Source organism: Contarinia nasturtii, unplaced genomic scaffold (genome assembly GCF_009176525.2).
Source record: "Contarinia nasturtii isolate CC-2019 unplaced genomic scaffold, AAFC_CNas_1.1 Cnas_scaffold_414, whole genome shotgun sequence".
Classification (NCBI taxonomy): domain Eukaryota; kingdom Metazoa; phylum Arthropoda; class Insecta; order Diptera; family Cecidomyiidae; genus Contarinia; species Contarinia nasturtii.
Window position 1 is genome coordinate 2,848,451 of NW_022197768.1, and position 18,303 is coordinate 2,866,753.

At 33.8% G+C, this 18,303-nt stretch overlaps 2 protein-coding genes and 1 long non-coding RNA gene across 3 annotated transcripts; 2 read left to right on the forward strand and 1 right to left on the reverse strand.

The window, feature by feature from the left end:
• Positions 1 to 659: 659 nt before the first annotated feature.
• Positions 660 to 10,959, forward strand: LOC116338570 (palmitoleoyl-protein carboxylesterase NOTUM). Its single transcript, XM_031763923.1, has 4 exons — positions 660 to 1,242; positions 7,566 to 7,932; positions 8,053 to 8,553; positions 8,755 to 10,959. The coding sequence occupies exons 1-4, from the start codon at positions 1,174 to 1,176 to the stop codon at positions 9,798 to 9,800; spliced, it is 1,983 nt and encodes a 660-aa protein (XP_031619783.1). The 5' UTR covers positions 660 to 1,173; the 3' UTR covers positions 9,801 to 10,959.
• A 933-nt stretch (positions 10,960 to 11,892) lies between these two features.
• LOC116338627 lies at positions 11,893 to 14,153 on the forward strand. The gene is made up of 6 exons (XM_031764021.1): positions 11,893 to 12,095; positions 12,186 to 12,756; positions 12,839 to 12,999; positions 13,067 to 13,249; positions 13,403 to 13,566; positions 13,799 to 14,153. Exons 1-6 carry the CDS (start codon positions 11,993 to 11,995, stop codon positions 14,009 to 14,011), a joined length of 1,395 nt encoding a protein of 464 aa, XP_031619881.1. The 5' UTR covers positions 11,893 to 11,992; the 3' UTR covers positions 14,012 to 14,153.
• Positions 14,154 to 14,615: 462 nt separating this feature from the next.
• On the reverse strand, positions 14,616 to 15,929 carry LOC116338836. The gene is made up of 4 exons (XR_004200930.1): positions 15,815 to 15,929; positions 15,422 to 15,718; positions 15,221 to 15,344; positions 14,616 to 15,132 (listed from the first exon to the last, which is right to left on the reverse strand). It is a non-coding gene; the product is annotated as an uncharacterized LOC116338836 (long non-coding RNA).
• Between the last annotated feature and the right edge of the window lie 2,374 nt (positions 15,930 to 18,303).

Here is an 18,303-nt window from a genome sequence, read left to right on the forward strand (position 1 = left end):
GCAACAGCGGCAGCACGCTGTACACAAACTCACACAGTCACATAAAGTAAGGTCTCGCTCTCTTTCTCTCTAGATATTCCAACTACACATGTAGATCATGCCTAAGCACAACTACATGCACACTTTCAACTGTTTTATACATATCCGTGCATGCGTTTAAGGTGTACGCATGTGAATCCAGTCCAGGAGACGACTACTCGCCAGTGTGTGGTGGTTTTGTTTTCATGTGCACACAACACTGTATTGGAATGTAAAGGAAAAATGCCGTGCTAAGGCACAATCACAGTGTCTTTGGCTTTGATTTGAACATCGTGCGCTTTTTTTTACTCATCTTACTCTTGGCACACTCAACACACACATTACGATTCCGTCGTGTGGTGTGTGCATACGTCTCCGTGAAATACCAACAAATTTGTAAAGGTACAACTTTCCGGCATAGTAAGCAAATGAAATCAGTTTGTATCGAGCGGATCACCTGAAGAGATGTGTGCTTAGCACAACCGAGAGCGCGCAGCGATAACTTTGTTTAATTTTCGAATCAGGAAAAAAAATCGTTTGAAGAAAGCAAAAACTAAAAAAATAAAACATTTGAAATATCGAAACAAAAATTGGGTGAAATTTAAAATTGAAACAGACTGAATTTATTATTATTTTTTTTTTTTTTTAAATTCAATATTAAAATGTGCCTTTTCGAGCGATTTCCCATCAATGTCTTTAAATGAATTTTTCGACGAATTGAATAATTTGAATTTTCTTATGCGATTCTCGCATTGATTAAATGAAAAATATTGAAACAAATAAAGGTGAATTTTTTTTGGAAAGCACATGGCATGTGAAGTGCATCAAGAAAATTTCATTTGTCTTCTTCCAACATTGTGGCTATCAAGTATAATCAAACAGAGGAAAAGAAAACAACCATCGAAATACATTGTTTTCTTTTGATATAGTAAAACAAAACGGAAAAGTCAACTTTCTGAAGAAAAAAAAATGCTTTAAAAGTGATTTCTTGAGCAAAAAGAAAGGAGGATTTATAACAAATTACCAAGTGAAAAAAACGGGTACAAAACAAATGCAATTATAGCCATTAATTCAATTTAAAACAAAGAGAGCTGTACGTTACATTTTGGCCGTAACGAACACAAATTCAATTGACTGACCAACACGACAAAAACAATGGGCAAAATTCATCCGGACAAAAAACGGTTCTTTGGACAATCTTCAAATCATATCGCAGCTACTATGGTAAGTTGACATCCAATTGTTGAGCATGCAAATTTTTCTTTTATCGTTTAGTTTGTTTACGATTCGATTTCATCGTTTATATTTGTCTGCCTGACAAATTTGTTTCAAACATATTTTATTTGCCGATTGGCTACGGAACAAATTAGCAACTGGCACAAGTTTCAATGTAATCGAAATATTCGAATAAATATTGTTGGATGAGTTTGTGTAAGAATTGCATTTGACGAGTGAATCATACAAACATTCGGAATTCGAAAAAGATATTTGTTTTGGAAATAATTGATACATAAATTGTAAGAAATATAAAACAATACACCTGTTCTGGCAATCTAAATGTAAAAAAAAGGTGACTATAGTCACAACAGCCGGAAAACACAGGAAAAACATCTAAATAAAATGTAAACAAAGTCTCCAACCGATCGATCACTGATCAATTTCGTATAATCCAAGGAGCCGCAGTCCTAGAGGCGAACAAAGATCTTGTCACGAATGCTTTGATTACGATTAAAATGTTTCACACGCATTGGGCAATGAAAATTTCACTTTGATTTCATTCAAACGAAAGATCAAACGTTGATTTAAGACAAGTACGGCCGTAGATCAGATTTATAGACTTCCTTAATTCTACCGCACAGCACACCAGATAAACTCTCTGATAGCGGTGAATGTAATTTATATGTTTTTGCTTTTGATCTCGGGTATTTTTGTTTCACTTGTGATCTTTTCTCTCTGTCTCTCACTTGCGCGCACGCTCTCTCTTCTCTCCCTCTGTATTTTGTGTAAATGTAATTATCTAAAAGCCGTTATTCGTATGAAATCAAATCGACTAATCGACTACAGCGTGAACATTTTTTCAGTTAGCACATACAAAATATTGTCCGATTATTATTATATTTTATTTTGTTGTTTTTATTGTTGTTTTTCGTAATTTTTAATGACTTTTGTGCACTGATTCGAATTTGTTGTTGATTTGGCATCTCTGTTTTCGTATTGAAGTTCGGTGATTCTTTTCGATTACAAAGATACAATTCGCTTTTTTCTTGGTATTTTCTTGTTTTCTTTCGTTGATGCAACAATAATGAAAGCTTTTGCGTATGAAATGTGTGAAAATTTGAGCAGCAATTAAGATTTGTGGCCGAAAAACAAAAACAGAAGAAAAAAAACCAACAACAACATGGACGAATAGTAAGCCGAGAGTTCGCGCGCGCACAAACACACACATATTTGATTGCGATCCTTTTCGATATTTTGATGGCTTTCGGCATTTCGGGGAAGCTGTCATTCCATTTGCCTTCCATGCATTCATTCAATAAGGAAGATGATGATCAAGCTTCTTTTTATCATAAATCAGCACCTGTTTTACATTGTGGTCAATTCCGTACAAGCTTTGCTTGATCGTATCCGCGTGTACTCTGCCTTTCCACTTAATTCATTTCATTTTTTTAAAATACAACGAGAGCAACGAAAAAAAAAGAGCAAAGAAAAAGGAATCCTCTCGTCGGCCTCTTGTTTTTGTCTTGGTGAATTGTAAACTGTAAATCAACCACAATTTTTTGCCGACAACACAAAATACTACGCAAATCACTTAAAAATTACACCAAAAAATATGCACTCTCATAAGTGTTCGAATAACGACGATGCGTGCATTGAGTTTTAGTGGTACATTACTTTGTTCCGCTGGTACAACTGCATTTCGCGGTACGTATATGCTGTATAGATGCAGCAGTCAGTATGCAGCTTGAATGGTTGACTGCGTGGCTGGTTCGTTGGTTTGTTTTTATTGTTCGTGCCGCCGTGTATTTTTATTCATTGTTGCTGTCTTCATATTCTCTTTTTCATTTATTTATATGTCGGCCTATATCTTTGATTGGATTCGCGACCGTAAATCACACAGACATAACCGGCATGAGGTACAGAGAGTGAAACAAAATATTCACCTATTAGCAAGTGAAAGAAGGGAAACAAACACATGACGAATCGCATCTATCGAGCGCGCGTGCATATACGTACGTCTGCCTCAGGACGTCCGATTTGACCAAATCCTAGTGAATCGTGTTGCGGTTCGGCAACATCGATCACTGATGTGTCCTTCACATTTCAACTTTTAAACCGATAACAATCAAAGACATAATCTCAGCAATCAATACCGAATCATCAAAATACAAAATGATAGAATGAAAACTTCGCCTCAAAGAAAAAAAAAAACAATAAAATATTCATCTTCGTATTACATTGCGATTGATGTTTTGCATGCTGTTACTGTTTTTGCATTCTTATTTGTTTTCTGTTTTCTCTCTGTCTCTCTCACTGTCTCTTTTTCTCGCACCATCTCATTTTTTCCCGTACGTGCGTTTTCCCCTTCAATTTATGTTGGGTAATCGAACGTTCTGTCGGTTGGATGTCGGCAATCCAAAGCCCATACATTTAAATGATCATTGGTTGTAATTATAAAAGAACACGGGGCTTCTGCACAAACATACGCTCAAAATTGCTTCAATCATAATAATAATAACACTGCTAAAGAAACACCAACAATCGTGCGCGCGCGACTTCAGATGTTGATTGCATGTGTAAATGCGTATGTTGATGGTTTAAAAGTGTTTCTGTTTTTGCTTTTAATTTTAAATTTTACTCGAAATACATTAAAAACAACATTTGCACGAAATGTACAGAATTCAAATGACGAAATCCGAATTGCATGGACACAAGTTTTGATATGTTTTGATGAACTCTCTCTATCTATCTCTGTTTCTGTAAAACCGTGCAATCATAAAATGTCCATATGTAACATTACAATTTTATTTGAAAAATGCATTCAATTTACGACATTCTTCTCATAATATTGCAGTTTTGTTCGTCCTTTTCCACAATGTTTTTAGTTTTAGAAATAACAATAACAAGTGCAACGTAGAAAGTTGAACGACAATCAACAACGTTTCACTTCGCAGAATGGAGAAAAAGTCATACAATTAATTTATAATTTATGAACTTCCGTATATGGCGCTAAATTACAATTTATCGGTCTGTTTATGGCATGGAGCCTTGCTGCTGTGCTGAAGTCTATTTGTCGCCGATGACGTTAGACATTACAGCAAGTGTAACAGCAACGAACAAAAAATTAGTTTGTGATATTGTAATAACAAGCGACATAGTGCCGATCGCAATTCTCATTAAAAACTTATACGCTATTCATTGCAGATATTGCAATATACGCATGTACGGTATTTTTTGTTGTTGTTGTTGTTGCGGGTTTTAACTCGCATGCTTTGTTCCATCTGATATGTTGGAGTGACTACTCCTAATACAGTTGGTGAACTCAATCGTTGGGGATGTGAAGCATTCGAGACTATATTAGATTAAAAAAAAAAGTCTATGGTAGAAACGATGTATACACATCTATGTGAGTCATGTGGAAATCCTTTCGATTTTATTTTCAACAAATTGAAAAATTTATAATTTATCAAAAATATGACTAATGATCTTAATCATTATGTGTGATTTATTATTATTATTTTTTACTTTTGGCACACTTCACGAACCAAAACGCGCTTATCGCAAGTCAAATCGGATTTTGTGTGTATTTATTCACACGGCGGCCAATGATTGAATGCATTTTTCATGTTCCGGTTCTTAAAATGTTGCACATTGATGTGGTTTTTCACAGCTGTATTTTACACCGCACGCAACAAATGACGGCAACGACGTTTACAGAAAAGTAACTACTTGAAGTTCACATAATCTAACATGCAAATGCATCAATGAATGACAATGTTTTAAAAAGTTGCAAAATTAACACACTTATGTTAGTCGAATAAATGTTTAACATTTGCGACTGAAAAAAAACTGTATTGGCAACAATCCATAAACTCACATGAATCGTAATCATGTTTTTAATGAAATTCTTCTATTGCAAGTATATTATTCTTATCATAGAGATGCAAAGTATTTCAATTTTATCCTTTTGCATCATTCAATTTATATGAGATTTGCTTCAAATTACGGATACGGTTTATAATGTTTTGCATAGAAAAAGTGCAATGTATGTTTTTGTGTGTGGATATTTTATATAATGACTATGGATCTCTCTTTGTCTCTCTTCCCATGGCTGACAAAATGAGGTCTAGTCGACGGCCATACAAAAAAGATTAGGCTGTAAGTAATGCAAAAAAAAAAAACAAAAGAAAACTACATTAGCCAACAGCTTACACACCGGAGAAAAGGTGGAAGAAATAAATAAAACTCACGGAGGGAAAAGTGAAAGTTAAAGTGAGATAACGATATAAAAGTTGAATTCGGTACACTTTGTTTGAATATTCAAGTCTGAAAATTCGAAAAGGATCGAGAGGAGTACAGAGTCGAGAAAAAAAAGAAACTTAAAAAGAGAGAAGCAACATCAAGAGCATCGCAGTAACGAAGCAGCAAAAACAAAACAAAACGAAAACAACACGAAAATCTCTTTTTAGGTAAAATGCTGAATGTTCTCTTTCTCTCTGTTTCGTTGCGATTGTATTATGGCATTCTCGCCAACTAATGTGTATGGGACGATGAACGTGTATCATTTAAAGGAGCAATGGCAATATACACACAATATGCTTATGATGTGTATGTCGCTCTCTTTCCCGCTCTATCTTCATTCTCTATGCTGTGTACTACACACGATCCCGCATTTACACCGTACACGCGGCATCGTATGTGTATGCGGAATATACTCATTCGGTCTGTTGTTCGAATATCATCGTGTACGTATCTCTCTCTCTCTTTCTCTCTCTCTCTCTCTCTCTCTCTCTCTCTCTTCATTTGTATTATGCCGAATAGCATGAGAGCTGCAAAGCCCATACACATACATGACACAGCATAGAATATATTGCCGTACAATTTTTACACGTTAATTGCGGCATTTTCTCTTTGATGTTGATCGGTAGGCATGTAAGTTCCTCAGCACAAATACATAAACAAATATGATCAAAGAGCCCGCCAAAAACACGGTGTTTACGTTCTGAATTGTATGTATATTATTATCATTATCATTATCATTATTATGCACCATGGATACAAAGGAGACGTACATCTCAAGATACGGGAGCTTCGAAATGTGTTTTGATGCAAATGGTGTGTATTTGTTTTTGGAACCGAATACACACAAAACTCTTTGGTTGGGGTGTAAATTCACCTTTCAAATTCAAATGCATTGGTTTTCCGCCCTTCAATTCCGCCCTTCAATTCCACAAATCAAGTGATCACTTTGAATGTTAATATGCCACCTAGAGATCGGCGGATCGGCCATAGATATGATAATGGATCTTCTTTTTCACCACTTTTAATTCGCCACATGATGTCTTCCATTGAGTCATTATTGCTGTTATTGTTTTTTTTGCTGCTGCTGCTGCTTCTTCTTTATCTTTTTCTTTGTATACATTTGTTCATACGTGGTATAGTCTTTTGCTCTGAAATTCAGTGAGATTTATCATCGTTGATTTGTTACTCTTCATATTGATGTAATGCAAGTAAATATATTATTCGTGTCTTCCTTCGTAACTATTGCAATTTTCTTGACAATTCGCACGCTTTCGTTTTACCAACGCTATAAACTTTTACAGCAATTAACCGACCATGGGATGAAGCGAGCAAGAATTTCATAATTAGGATATAAACATAGTAGCAATAATCGCACATACTTCGCTCTTAAGCTACACTAATTTTCAGTTAATTTTTCTGAACTGATGCCGCCACATGCATCGCTCTTTTCTTGATGCCTAATTAAATGCACAGAAATCATTGTAATAATGATCGAAATAGAGAAGATGGGGAAAAAAACCAACTGAGCATCCATCCAACGCTAAAACCAAAATCAAATGAAATATGCAAAGAAAGTAATAAAACTAATTTGAAATGATCTAATTTCAATTGCATTCAATTGATAATTAATGTGTTGCAACAAAGCCAAATGTAATTTTATGAATCTCGGCGACGACAGTGTGCTTGTATTTCTTCGAAAATGTTTGTGTTTCTAGTTTTCCGTCGAGTGTGCTTTTGTATGAGAGAGCGCTCGTGTTTGTGTTTATGTTTCAAATGAAACGAAAAAAAACCTGCATGATTGAAGTAAACAAGCAATAAAAAAGCATACATATATTCAAATAGAAACGGCATTTACTTTTCTTTGCGTTTCTCGTCCACACAATCTTACGCTTTAATTATAGGCATATTTCTTTAGATCTAATTTTCATTCGAATATGTTTTCTATTTTTTTTTTTTTTTGCTTTAAATTCAATTCATTTCATTTCATTTTTTTTCTCCTTCCATTTTTGTCTCTTTTTTTCCAATAGAATTTCTTATCAGCAGTGGTAATGCTAACAGCGATCGTGCACACCGATTGCCGATCAACCGACCTGACGCCACCAGAAAGATTGACAATTGAGAGCAATTCCATTCAACGTCTTTTCACTGAAAAGAGCCATACAACCGTAATCGATCCATCGCGCTCATTAAAACGTGCATTTCTCTCGAATCGAACCGTTACATGTAATGATGGATCACAGGCTGGATTCTATCTACGAAAATCACTGAAGTCAAAACGATGGGTGGTTTTTTTCGAAGGCGGCTGGCATTGTTACGACACAAAATCATGCCGAGCACGTTGGTTACGGCTCAGGCACTTAATGACATCGGCACAGTGGCCAGAAACTAGAGATGGTGAGTGAATGCGTCGCATTGTCCACAATTGCAAAATCGCAATTTTTAATAAACATCATCATATTTTGGTCGTATTTTTTTCTAACTTTTTTTATTTCTTTTTTTGGTTGAAAATTGAAGTTGGTGGCATTTTATCTCCGATCGAAAGCGATAATCCGTATTGGCATGATGCAAACCATGTTTTGGTGCCATACTGCAGTTCGGATTCATGGAGTGGAACAAAATCATTGCCAGATCGTGATGGATGGTCATTTATGGGTTCGTTGATTGTGCGTCAGGTGATTGCCGATTTAATTCCGTTGGGTTTGGGACGATCACAGGGCGGTGAATTACTTCTTGCTGGCTCGTCAGCTGGTGGTTTGGGTGTAATGCTCAATTTGGATAAAGTAAAGCGGTTCTTGCGTGTTGAACGTGGCATTAAAATAACAGTTCGTGGTGTTAGCGATTCGGGCTGGTTTTTGGACCGTGATCCATATGTACCAACAGCAATTGCAGCAGCCGATGTTGTTAAACTTGGTTATAAAATGTGGGGTGGTGATTTACCGCAAGCATGTACAGCCAAACATCCAACAGAACCATGGCGATGTTATTTCGGTCATCGACTTTATCCAACTTTACATTGTAAGTAAATCGCATTGATTTCTCTCACTCTCTCTCTCTCCCTCTTTGTGGTTGATCAAATTGCAATGAAACATTCTTTTGACCGACTTGATCGAAATCAATTGTATTCGCCAGACAATCAAAATCTAATTGTTTTCTTCGCTTTTTTTGTTTCTTCTTCTTTTTCTCCTTGATCATGGACGTCGTTAATTTAAATTAAAGCACCACTCTTTGTGTTTCAATGGTTATTTGATGAAGCACAAATGGAAGCCGACAGCATCGAAGCACCGATCACACGACAACAATGGAATCATATTCATGAAATGGGTGGTGCATTGCGGTCATCGTTGGACAACGTAACGGCCGTATTTGCACCTTCATGTATTGGCCATGCAGTGCTTACGAAACGAGATTGGATGGATATCAAAATTGATGATATTTCATTGGCCGAAGCATTACGATGTTGGGAACGTGCAACAGGCAAACAACAAAATAAATCAAGACGTGCTTTTGATTCAAATCAAAATCGGCCAAAGAATCGTCGAAAACATACCGAAATCACATTTGATGATTTCAACGTCGATAACATTCAAACACGTATGGAATATGGTAATTATTCAGCGGTGATGTTACGGCACGGTCGACATCATCGTCTATCGAAAGAAGAGCGACAGAGACGACGACAAAATATGACGAAAGAGGAGCGTGAACAACGTCGTCAAAATCGTATATTACGTCGCAAACAAAAAAATGCCTTCCTAGACAAGCTCAAACAACAAATCGATCGACCGAAGCGCAAAAATCAAAATTCCAATCAACATTCATCGGATATGTTACGACTATCATCATCAGCTCGTAATTCTTTTAGTAATAATAATAACAACAACAACAACAACGGTCGCCGTCATGATAATAATTCGCCTCATAACAATGAGCGCCGCCGTAACAATGAGAACAAACGTAAAAAGCGACGAAATAACCACAAAAACCACGACAATCGTCGAGTGTCACATCATAAAAAGAAATTTGCCGAACCGGAGCGTTGCTCATTGCGATTGTTAGAACGATGCAGTTGGCCACAATGCAATCATTCATGTCCCGCATTAACGAATCCATTGACTGGCGAAGAGGTTCGTTTTCTTGAATTACTTTCATCGTTTGGCCTAGATATTGAAGCCGTTGCAGCCGCACTGGGTATCGATATGCAAACACTTAATAACATGGATCAAGCTGAACTCGTGAATTTGCTCACCCAACAAGTTAGCTAGTAAAATGGGATGAATCCATTCAATTTAACAACGAAAATTTGAAATTCGTGATAGAAACTAGAAGGGAACATAATTTCTTTGTTTGGTTTTTTCTTTTTAAAATAAAAATTAAAGAAAAAAAAGAAAAGAACGAAAAAAATAGTGTCTAGAGATCCATAGTATTAATTCATTTGAAATTGGATCACATAAAATGAGTGAACGCATAACAAGATGAGAAATGAAAAAAAGAGAAAAAAAAATGTAATTTACCATGTACAAAGCTTGATCGTGAGTTGAGCAGACAAATCGAGAGAAATAATCGTGTAAATATGTGTATAATTCCTATTTGCAGGTTTAGATTTTCGCTAATGTAAATCTAAGAAATGCCAAATGATATCAAGAAAATTGATCAAATTTAGAAGCAATACGATTAAGACTAGTTCATAGAAGTGTAAATAATGATCTTCATTTAAAAGAGAGAACAAAAAGTTTCACATTATTATTATTTTTTTTAAAAGGAGATGACGTCTCTGCCCGATGATCGCTTGATTTTGCATTTATGTTTATGCATTATTAATATTTTCTTTTTTTGTATTTATAAATTAACGAAAACGTATTTTTGTTTAGCTAACAACGAGATTAACAAATCAAAGTGTATAGTATGGAATTTGGAAAAAAAAATTTTTTTTTGTTCTGAACGATATAGTGACCCAGTTCTTAACTTATTTATAAAAACCGAAATAATTTTTATATGAACATAAGATGATTCTTTTTTGCTTTTGATAATAAGATGGCCGAATGAAAACGAACTCATTGTAACACATTAATTTGCAATTTTTAATATTTGCTTGGCGGCAAAGTTAAATGCAACATTTTTTATGGCGAAAAAGAAGAAGAGCACACATCACAAACACAATGATAAATTAGATATGCCCAACCTACCTTATTGTACTTAATTTGTACGAGCAAGAGTAAATTCGAAACCAATTTAATGATACATTAGTCGACTAAGTATTCAATTAGAATTAAAAAAAAACAACAACAACAAAGGAACACGCACCTAGCATCGTATTTAGTAAGCTACCTCATTAAAATACACACGCAAATCGATTCTAGTAGATTATATTTGTTTATTTAATTTACACAATATTTAAATAAAATTTATTTTTCATAATCCAAATCTAAAAAAAGAGACAAGTTTGTTTGATTTATTTTGATCGTCCCAAAGATCTTAACACATTGAAATCAAATTTTGGAGACGACTTTCTTTTATCGTTATCGACAAAAAATTCTTCATTCAAGTTTGAAATGAACATCAACGGCATCTTATTACTACACTGTGAAATATCACCCAATATTTATTCGAACGGTGTAAATTTGCTTATAAGCAGTGTTCCATTTTTAATAGAGATGTTCATCATCACAAATTCAACGCATAATTTGTAATATGTAATCAGTCGTTAACCAATGGAAAGTACAATGAAAAAAGCCCCATATCTGAACTATATGTGATAATGTTATTGTTATAAATAAGAATTTAAAAAAAGCATCGAATGTTTTTCAATTGAAGGGATCTCGTCGTATTCCATTTCGGCGACACAATCAAAGATGAAGAGAAAAAAAATCAAACAAAAAAAATAAACAGAATAATGTGTCGATTCTAACTGAAGCAAGTAATAATGCTATCAAAGCAAGAGTGCAATCAAATGTCGCCACTTTTTATTAAAATCGTCAGACACATAAAAGTACACACATTCATACTTTAGCAACAGCATCAACAACAAAAATGTGCGCTCGCGCGTGTTTGATGATTTCTTTTTTTGCCCAGATGTATTAACAAATTAAATAACTTGATACGAGTGGTTCCAGCAAGTGCCTCTGAAGTTAATAAGGAAATTATATTTACTATAAATGCGCAACGTATGCATCAAAAGAGAGAATCAACATATTTTCGAGTTAAGTTCACAAATCATTTTATAACTTAACTAAAAAAAACACCGACCAAAAAACGTGCTCGAAGTATCACCCTGTAACAATACATTCACATTCAAATTACTATCAAATGGAATTTAAATGTTTCTTTTTTTTTATTTTTATAATTGAAATACATCTGGTTGGAACATTTTGCAACCTTGTGCATATCAGTTAAACCATTTTTGTGTCATACGGTGCGGATTCATTCAGTCAGTTTTCAGAGTTTTTCGGAATTGTTTATGCATTCACATTTACACATGGATTTACAAATGGTTGTGCTTTTCATTTTTGTTACAATAAATTTGTGTCACATTACACTGGCTGACTATGTTTTGGACGCACGTAAGTTAAGTCATTTATTTAAAACATTTTTTTTCTGATGTTATTGAGTGGAATATATTTTGTTCATTCATTTCACATGAATAAAATCAGATGATTCATCGTCACCATGTCCTATTTATTTGACTGTTTCGCCGATCAGTCATAATGTGGAAAATTCGCATTTGGAAGTGAACTGGGGTCCAAAATGCGCAAATCCAGCCGAATGGATTGCGCTTTATTTAGACGATCCATCCATGTCTTATGCAGCACCATTGTTCTCAATCGATTTAAATAATAAAACAACCGGTCATGTAAAAACCAATGTGAAATTAGGTGATATTGAATTGCCATACGGGTGGAATAGATTGGCTGCAGCAATTTCCAAACCTGATCATATTCCAAAATCAGCCTGTCTACCATTTTATATTGCATCGTTCAATGGTAAATCAATGCAAACATTGGATTGTCTAAAAATTCAACCAAATTGGATGAAATCGTTGCCGGAAATTCAAAAAGTACCACTCAAAAGTCTACTTTTACCGGGCACACATTGTTCGGGCTGTTATGATCGACGAACAAAAGCCAGTCGCAGCATTCTTTTGAAAAAGTTTGGTTTCGTTCAGAATTTCGATATTTGGACACAGCTCGTTTTTGGCGTTCGATACTTGGACATTAGCATTGGGTAATGCACTCATTTTGCTTTTCTCGACCATTGAATTTTTTGTCAATCAAAGTTAAAATATTTTGATTTTGTTTGCTTACAGTTACAAAGATTCAAAAAATGAAACAAATCCGAGCGCAAATCTATGGATTGTCAACGAAAACTTGTTTGTTGCACCGTTGATTCCATTTTTAGAGGAAATTCATTTATTTGTTACACTATCGAAAGAAATCGTTATTTTGAATTTTGTTGATTTTCCAATAGGTAATATTTCAGTCTTCGTTGTTATTTAATGCAGTAAATCATTTATATTGAGCCATTTGTATTGTAGGTTTTTTCAACTATCCCGAACGCCATCTAATTTTACTTCGAACCTTGGCCGCTGAACTTGGAGATGTAATCTATACACGACCATGGGATAATAGCGCTAATTCAGGCGACTTGACTATTGAAATGATGGATCGTACAGGCAAAAGCCTGCTCATTCTTTACAATGACAAAAGCGTCGTCGAAGGTGAAACTTAAAAAGAAGCTTTTTTAACCAAAAATGAAATTATAAGGTTTTAGTAAAGCATGCAGTTTCAAAAAAAATCCGTCAGATATCGCACATTCATGTTGCTGAACAAACGTTTTGTGTGTGTGTGTGTTTTTAAATTTCGTTTCATAGATTCGCAGCTCATTTGGCCATCATGGAAAAAATTCTCGACAGTAAATTTACAGAACAACGAATTATCCGATTACATTCGTAAGATATTCAGTAAAAAGTTTGAAAACAGTACCAAATACGAGCCATGGGTTATTTATGGTATTCAAGGTGTCGGCACCTCTTATGTGAGTTAACATTTTAAGAACTTGAATGAAGAAATAAACACTTTTACGTGTTTATAAACACTTCATTCAAAGAACATCTCATATCTCTCTATGTCATTCCAATTTGCATTGATTTATTGAAGAATCGATTACATAATTCAAATGTGAAAGCAAAATAACATAAAAAATGCGATCTTAAAATGTGAGACATTCTTTAGATTGTTTCGATTTAATTTTATATAATTTCCCATAGTCGCCCGGAATTCACTTACCGTCTTCAAGAGAACGTGCAAACGCCATCAACAAGGTATTCACAGATTCAATAAGCAACGCATGGGCATCTAATGCAAATGCTATCGCTTTTGATTTCTTCATGAGTTGCAACATAATCGATCTAGCAATTTCAACCAATATGCAAAAGCATATTAACAACACGAACTACCTCATTTTGGACATTGACGAGTGATGTTGATTTTGATTATCTGCAATTTGACTATTTTTTTTAATGTTGATTTTACTTAGTCGTTTTGAATGTCTCAAAACTATTTCAAGTCAGTTTGTTTTTGTTGCCAATGAAAATAAAATGATACTTACATTATCAAAATGTACATTTGAGTATTTTATTCGCATTTTTACACTCACATTTATTTTATTCGACTAAATAAAATGCAAGTCGTCATCTTTTTTATTATCTTACATTTGCGATACACTCGATACACTTTATTTATTCATTCTGCATTTCATAAGCAAAATAATTTTTTGGACTCTTTCTATTCTATTGTAAAATTCGATTGGCTAATTAGAAATTAGTCATTATATATATTTATATCAATAATATATGAAAAACTAACGATATGATGATCGCCGTACAAATAATTATAAGGAAATTAGGATCTGAATTAAAAAATAGTCCTACTCTATATTAACGAAGAGATCGTTTTTAACTTCGATAAGAAGGTCGACACAATTGAAGAATATTTTAAATATTCGACTCGAAACTAAAATGTTTCAACGTCATGAACAAAAAATGACAGAAATTCCAAATGTGACGCATGTCAACAGTGATGAAGTAAATATATTCTGTGGAAACATTTGAAAAATAAATGCAATGTATTTATTTTTTTTAAACAGAGCTCTTTTTCACTGTATTTATCTTTCACAAATTTTCGTAATTTTTTCAAAAGTTGCACATATACCATCTGAAAGCCAGTCGCCCTGCATTCCTTTTCGATTTTTATTGATCTCACTTATAGCAGCGAAGATTAAATAAGTGATTTCTTCATAATTTGGAACTGTGTGCTTAGTTAACAATTCCTTGTCCCAAATGTCTTCGAATAAACCTCTAACATGGGGATTCTTGAAATATTCCAGCTTTTTCTAAAAATAAAATAAAAACGCTTCAATTTAATTCCAATTCCAATTCGAAGGAAGTACAAAAAAAATGTCTTGACTGGCCATTAATCTCGCTCTAGCATGTTTATTTTTTTTTCTAGGCGTTTAAATAAAGCGTAGCCTTCAGGAAGAAAATTTTCAAATCGTTCGTGATTCTTGCATGGATCTAACGGTACGCCAGCGAGAAACCACAGCCTAAATTATTAAAATACGAAAAATAAAATGGATCAAAAATGATATGATGAAGGATTCAAAAATATAAATATAGAAAATACAGCCATACGAATAGACCAACGATTCAAAATCATCCATAGGGTGTCGAGTTTGATTGGCGAATGAACTTACTGAACCAAATAGTATCGTGCCACCTGCAGAGCGAGCACCTTTTATCGCAGCAAGATTAAAATCTGATTGCGCAAAAAAAAAACGATTAAGCGTAAATTAATATATATATATATATTTTTGTGAAAATTATTCCACCCACCTCCAATGAACACGTCTACTTTTCGATAGAACAAATTTTGAGGTTTAATATCATTGTGTACAACGTTTTTGATCCTTAGATAATCCAAGCCTTTAACCTAAATTACGCAAATAATTTTCCGATAATTTTGTCTTATCAACTTTTTCATAGTAGTCGGCAAATGACCCATCAAATAAAGACATTGCAATTGCGTAGAATCCTCCATTCAATTTTCCATAGTAATAGACTCGGGGAAGTTTTTTATATTCAATTTTTGGATCGTCAACTGTATTTAAAGCCTTATAAAAATTTGACGGCCTTAGAAGAAAACAATAACATACAGAACATGTTGCAAATAATACTAATACAAATTTTATGAGAGCAAAAACCAAATATATTTGACATTTTCCTTACTAAATGAGGGGAATTTTGTTTTTATATATATCACTTTGAATCGTAACAAAATTATTGCGCAAAGTAATGATCTACGCCTGCGAAGAAGATCATTTGGTAACGAAATGAATAAAACCCAACTGAATTGAATTGAAACGAGTGGACGTAACGATATTTATAGTAATGATTTTTTTTCTGAAAACTTCTATCGAAAAATAAACGCTTCAAAAAAAAAATATCTTTTTAATGAGAACAGACGGTAACATAAAAATTACCTGTTTCGACTTGAATTTGAATAATTTTCATTAAATATGACAAAATTGTGGAATATTTGATTAAGTTCCAACATGTAAATATGCATATTTTCTTAATTTTTCATTTAAATTTCTATCTACCGATATAATTAATTTTTTCAATAAAAGTAAATAGAAAAAAACAACTTCTAATCTTGATCGTAACAAGAAAGTAAAAAAAGTGTCTCAATAATAAATCATGTATTTGTGCGAAACAAAGGTGTAAAATGTTATACCAAAGTGTGTGAAATAAAGGTCGCGTACTTGTCAAGGACGTCATCTCGGCTTGTTCATGTTTATTTTTTGTTTGTTGCACAAATCCGTCTTGATTGTCAGAGTTTGAATATCATTAGACAAGCAAAGAATGTTTTAAGTGGCTGCGCAACCTGTATTGATTGAAATAATAAGCGGTGAAACCCACTTGTGCACGATTTGACTCAGTTTTCAATTTTATGTAAATTACGCTAATAGTGCGCAGAAGAAAAAAAAATCACCCATAAACTAAATGAAGAAAAAATCATTGCACTGACTATGATCAAATATCTTTATGGCAAAGTCTATTCGTTATGCGACTGAAGAGAGAAAGAGAGAAGAAAAAAACCACCTTACGTAGTAGTCGCGGTTTCGTTAATTCTCTCTTTTTTATGCATTATAGCGTATTTGTTTGCCTTGCGTATAGAAATGGAAAAAAACTCCAAACGGATGCCAGTCGAACAAACAGTATGACTCATCGGTCGGCTACAGTCGTTGTGTCGTGGGCAATTTTATAAGAGTGGCAGCCGACTTATGTTTTTTTTTTTTTGGTAATTTTTTTTTTCTTCTCATACACATGTTTGCTGCACTCATTCAGTAATAATCCACACGGTCGTTGCTAGTGTAGATTCATTAGATGCTGTTTTTGAGTCGTTGACGTTTATTCCGTTGTAATAAAACGCACACATTGCAATTCGACTTCTTTTTTTTCACATTCGCGTATTGTTCAATGTTCAATTGAGCATGGGCTATTCGATTTCAAACCACATCCAAATCCATTGCATATTAAGTTCTCACTATGGTCTGCATTCCTCGGAGTTACGATATATGATTATGCGCAGATATTTTACAAGGAGAGAAAACGAGTATAAGAAACGCATTTTATATGATTTTAATCGCTGACCATTGTTGAATGTGTGATATTTCGATTAACTTCATACTTACCATTTGGTTTAGCTAAAAATCAATGTCCATATGGTGCATCAATAGATATGAACCATGCATATATATATATTCGATAAAACCTTCACATTGCAAAATGACATTATTCTGCCCACGGCGTCATCCAAACGGCGTCTAAAGTGCGCCACAATTAGCCAAGCCAGCTCTCAATTCAATAGATTATTACATCATCGTTTGCAATTTTCTGAAACGTCGCTCGATCTCTCTCACACACACAACCAGCAAAACAACTATAAACATCATGACACACCAAATTTATGACTAAATTGCACTTCCTCTGAAACAAATATGGACTTTTCCAAGAAATAAAAAGACGAATTGGTTAAATATACTTTTCGTTCTTTATTAAAATGGTGTTTTTGTTTTTGGATTATAAAAATACATATAGCATTACATATAGCAGTACCAATTTTTCTTGTAAATCTACGCTTTTTCAACGCATTTATTTTCAAAATTATATATTCAATAAGTAGTAGTGTTATTATTTTGATGAATATAATGCCATTTGTCATTATAGAATTTGTTACAGTTTGTGCATGGATTCTAGTGAAGCCGATCATAAATCAATCGGTTGGTTTGTGCAATTTCAAAACAATTTCAAGTGGCGCCAAAATTCTTTTAATTCATGTCAACAACAATTATTTTGCGATAAGTGATTTCATGTATTCTTTTACGGTTTTGTTATCATCGTCATATTTTGATATCGTTTTCATAGTTGTCAATTTTATAAATATGATTTTCGTAAGTTTTTAGGTAGGATTTTCGTTATTTTATGTCAATTTTTGTAGATTTTATGACGAATTTCTATTTATCCATATTAAATGGTGTTGATGACAAAAATATTTCGATATTTCATTTAAAAATCAATTGAATATTCGATAGAAACGTTTTTCTTTTGTTTTTAAATAAAATGGAAAATTGAAAAGTTTGAAGAAAAAAAGTAATGATCACAAACGAGCTTTAGATGCCATTTTGAGGAGACACACATGTATTATAATGTGT

Excerpts from the sequence above, each read along its gene's own strand:
- LOC116338570 (XM_031763923.1), top strand. The coding sequence starts at position 1,174 with ATGGGCAAAATTCATCCGGACAAAAAACGGTTCTTTGGACAATCTTCA. Across the intron at positions 1,243-7,565 it reads ATCATATCGCAGCTACTATG|AATTTCTTATCAGCAGTGGT; the intron begins GTAAGTTGACAT and ends TTTTTCCAATAG. Across the intron at positions 7,933-8,052 it reads GTGGCCAGAAACTAGAGATG|TTGGTGGCATTTTATCTCCG; the intron begins GTGAGTGAATGC and ends TGAAAATTGAAG.
- LOC116338627 (XM_031764021.1), top strand. The coding sequence starts at position 11,993 with ATGCATTCACATTTACACATGGATTTACAAATGGTTGTGCTTTTCATT. Across the intron at positions 13,250-13,402 it reads TGACAAAAGCGTCGTCGAAG|ATTCGCAGCTCATTTGGCCA; the intron begins GTGAAACTTAAA and ends TTCGTTTCATAG. Across the intron at positions 13,567-13,798 it reads AAGGTGTCGGCACCTCTTAT|TCGCCCGGAATTCACTTACC; the intron begins GTGAGTTAACAT and ends AATTTCCCATAG.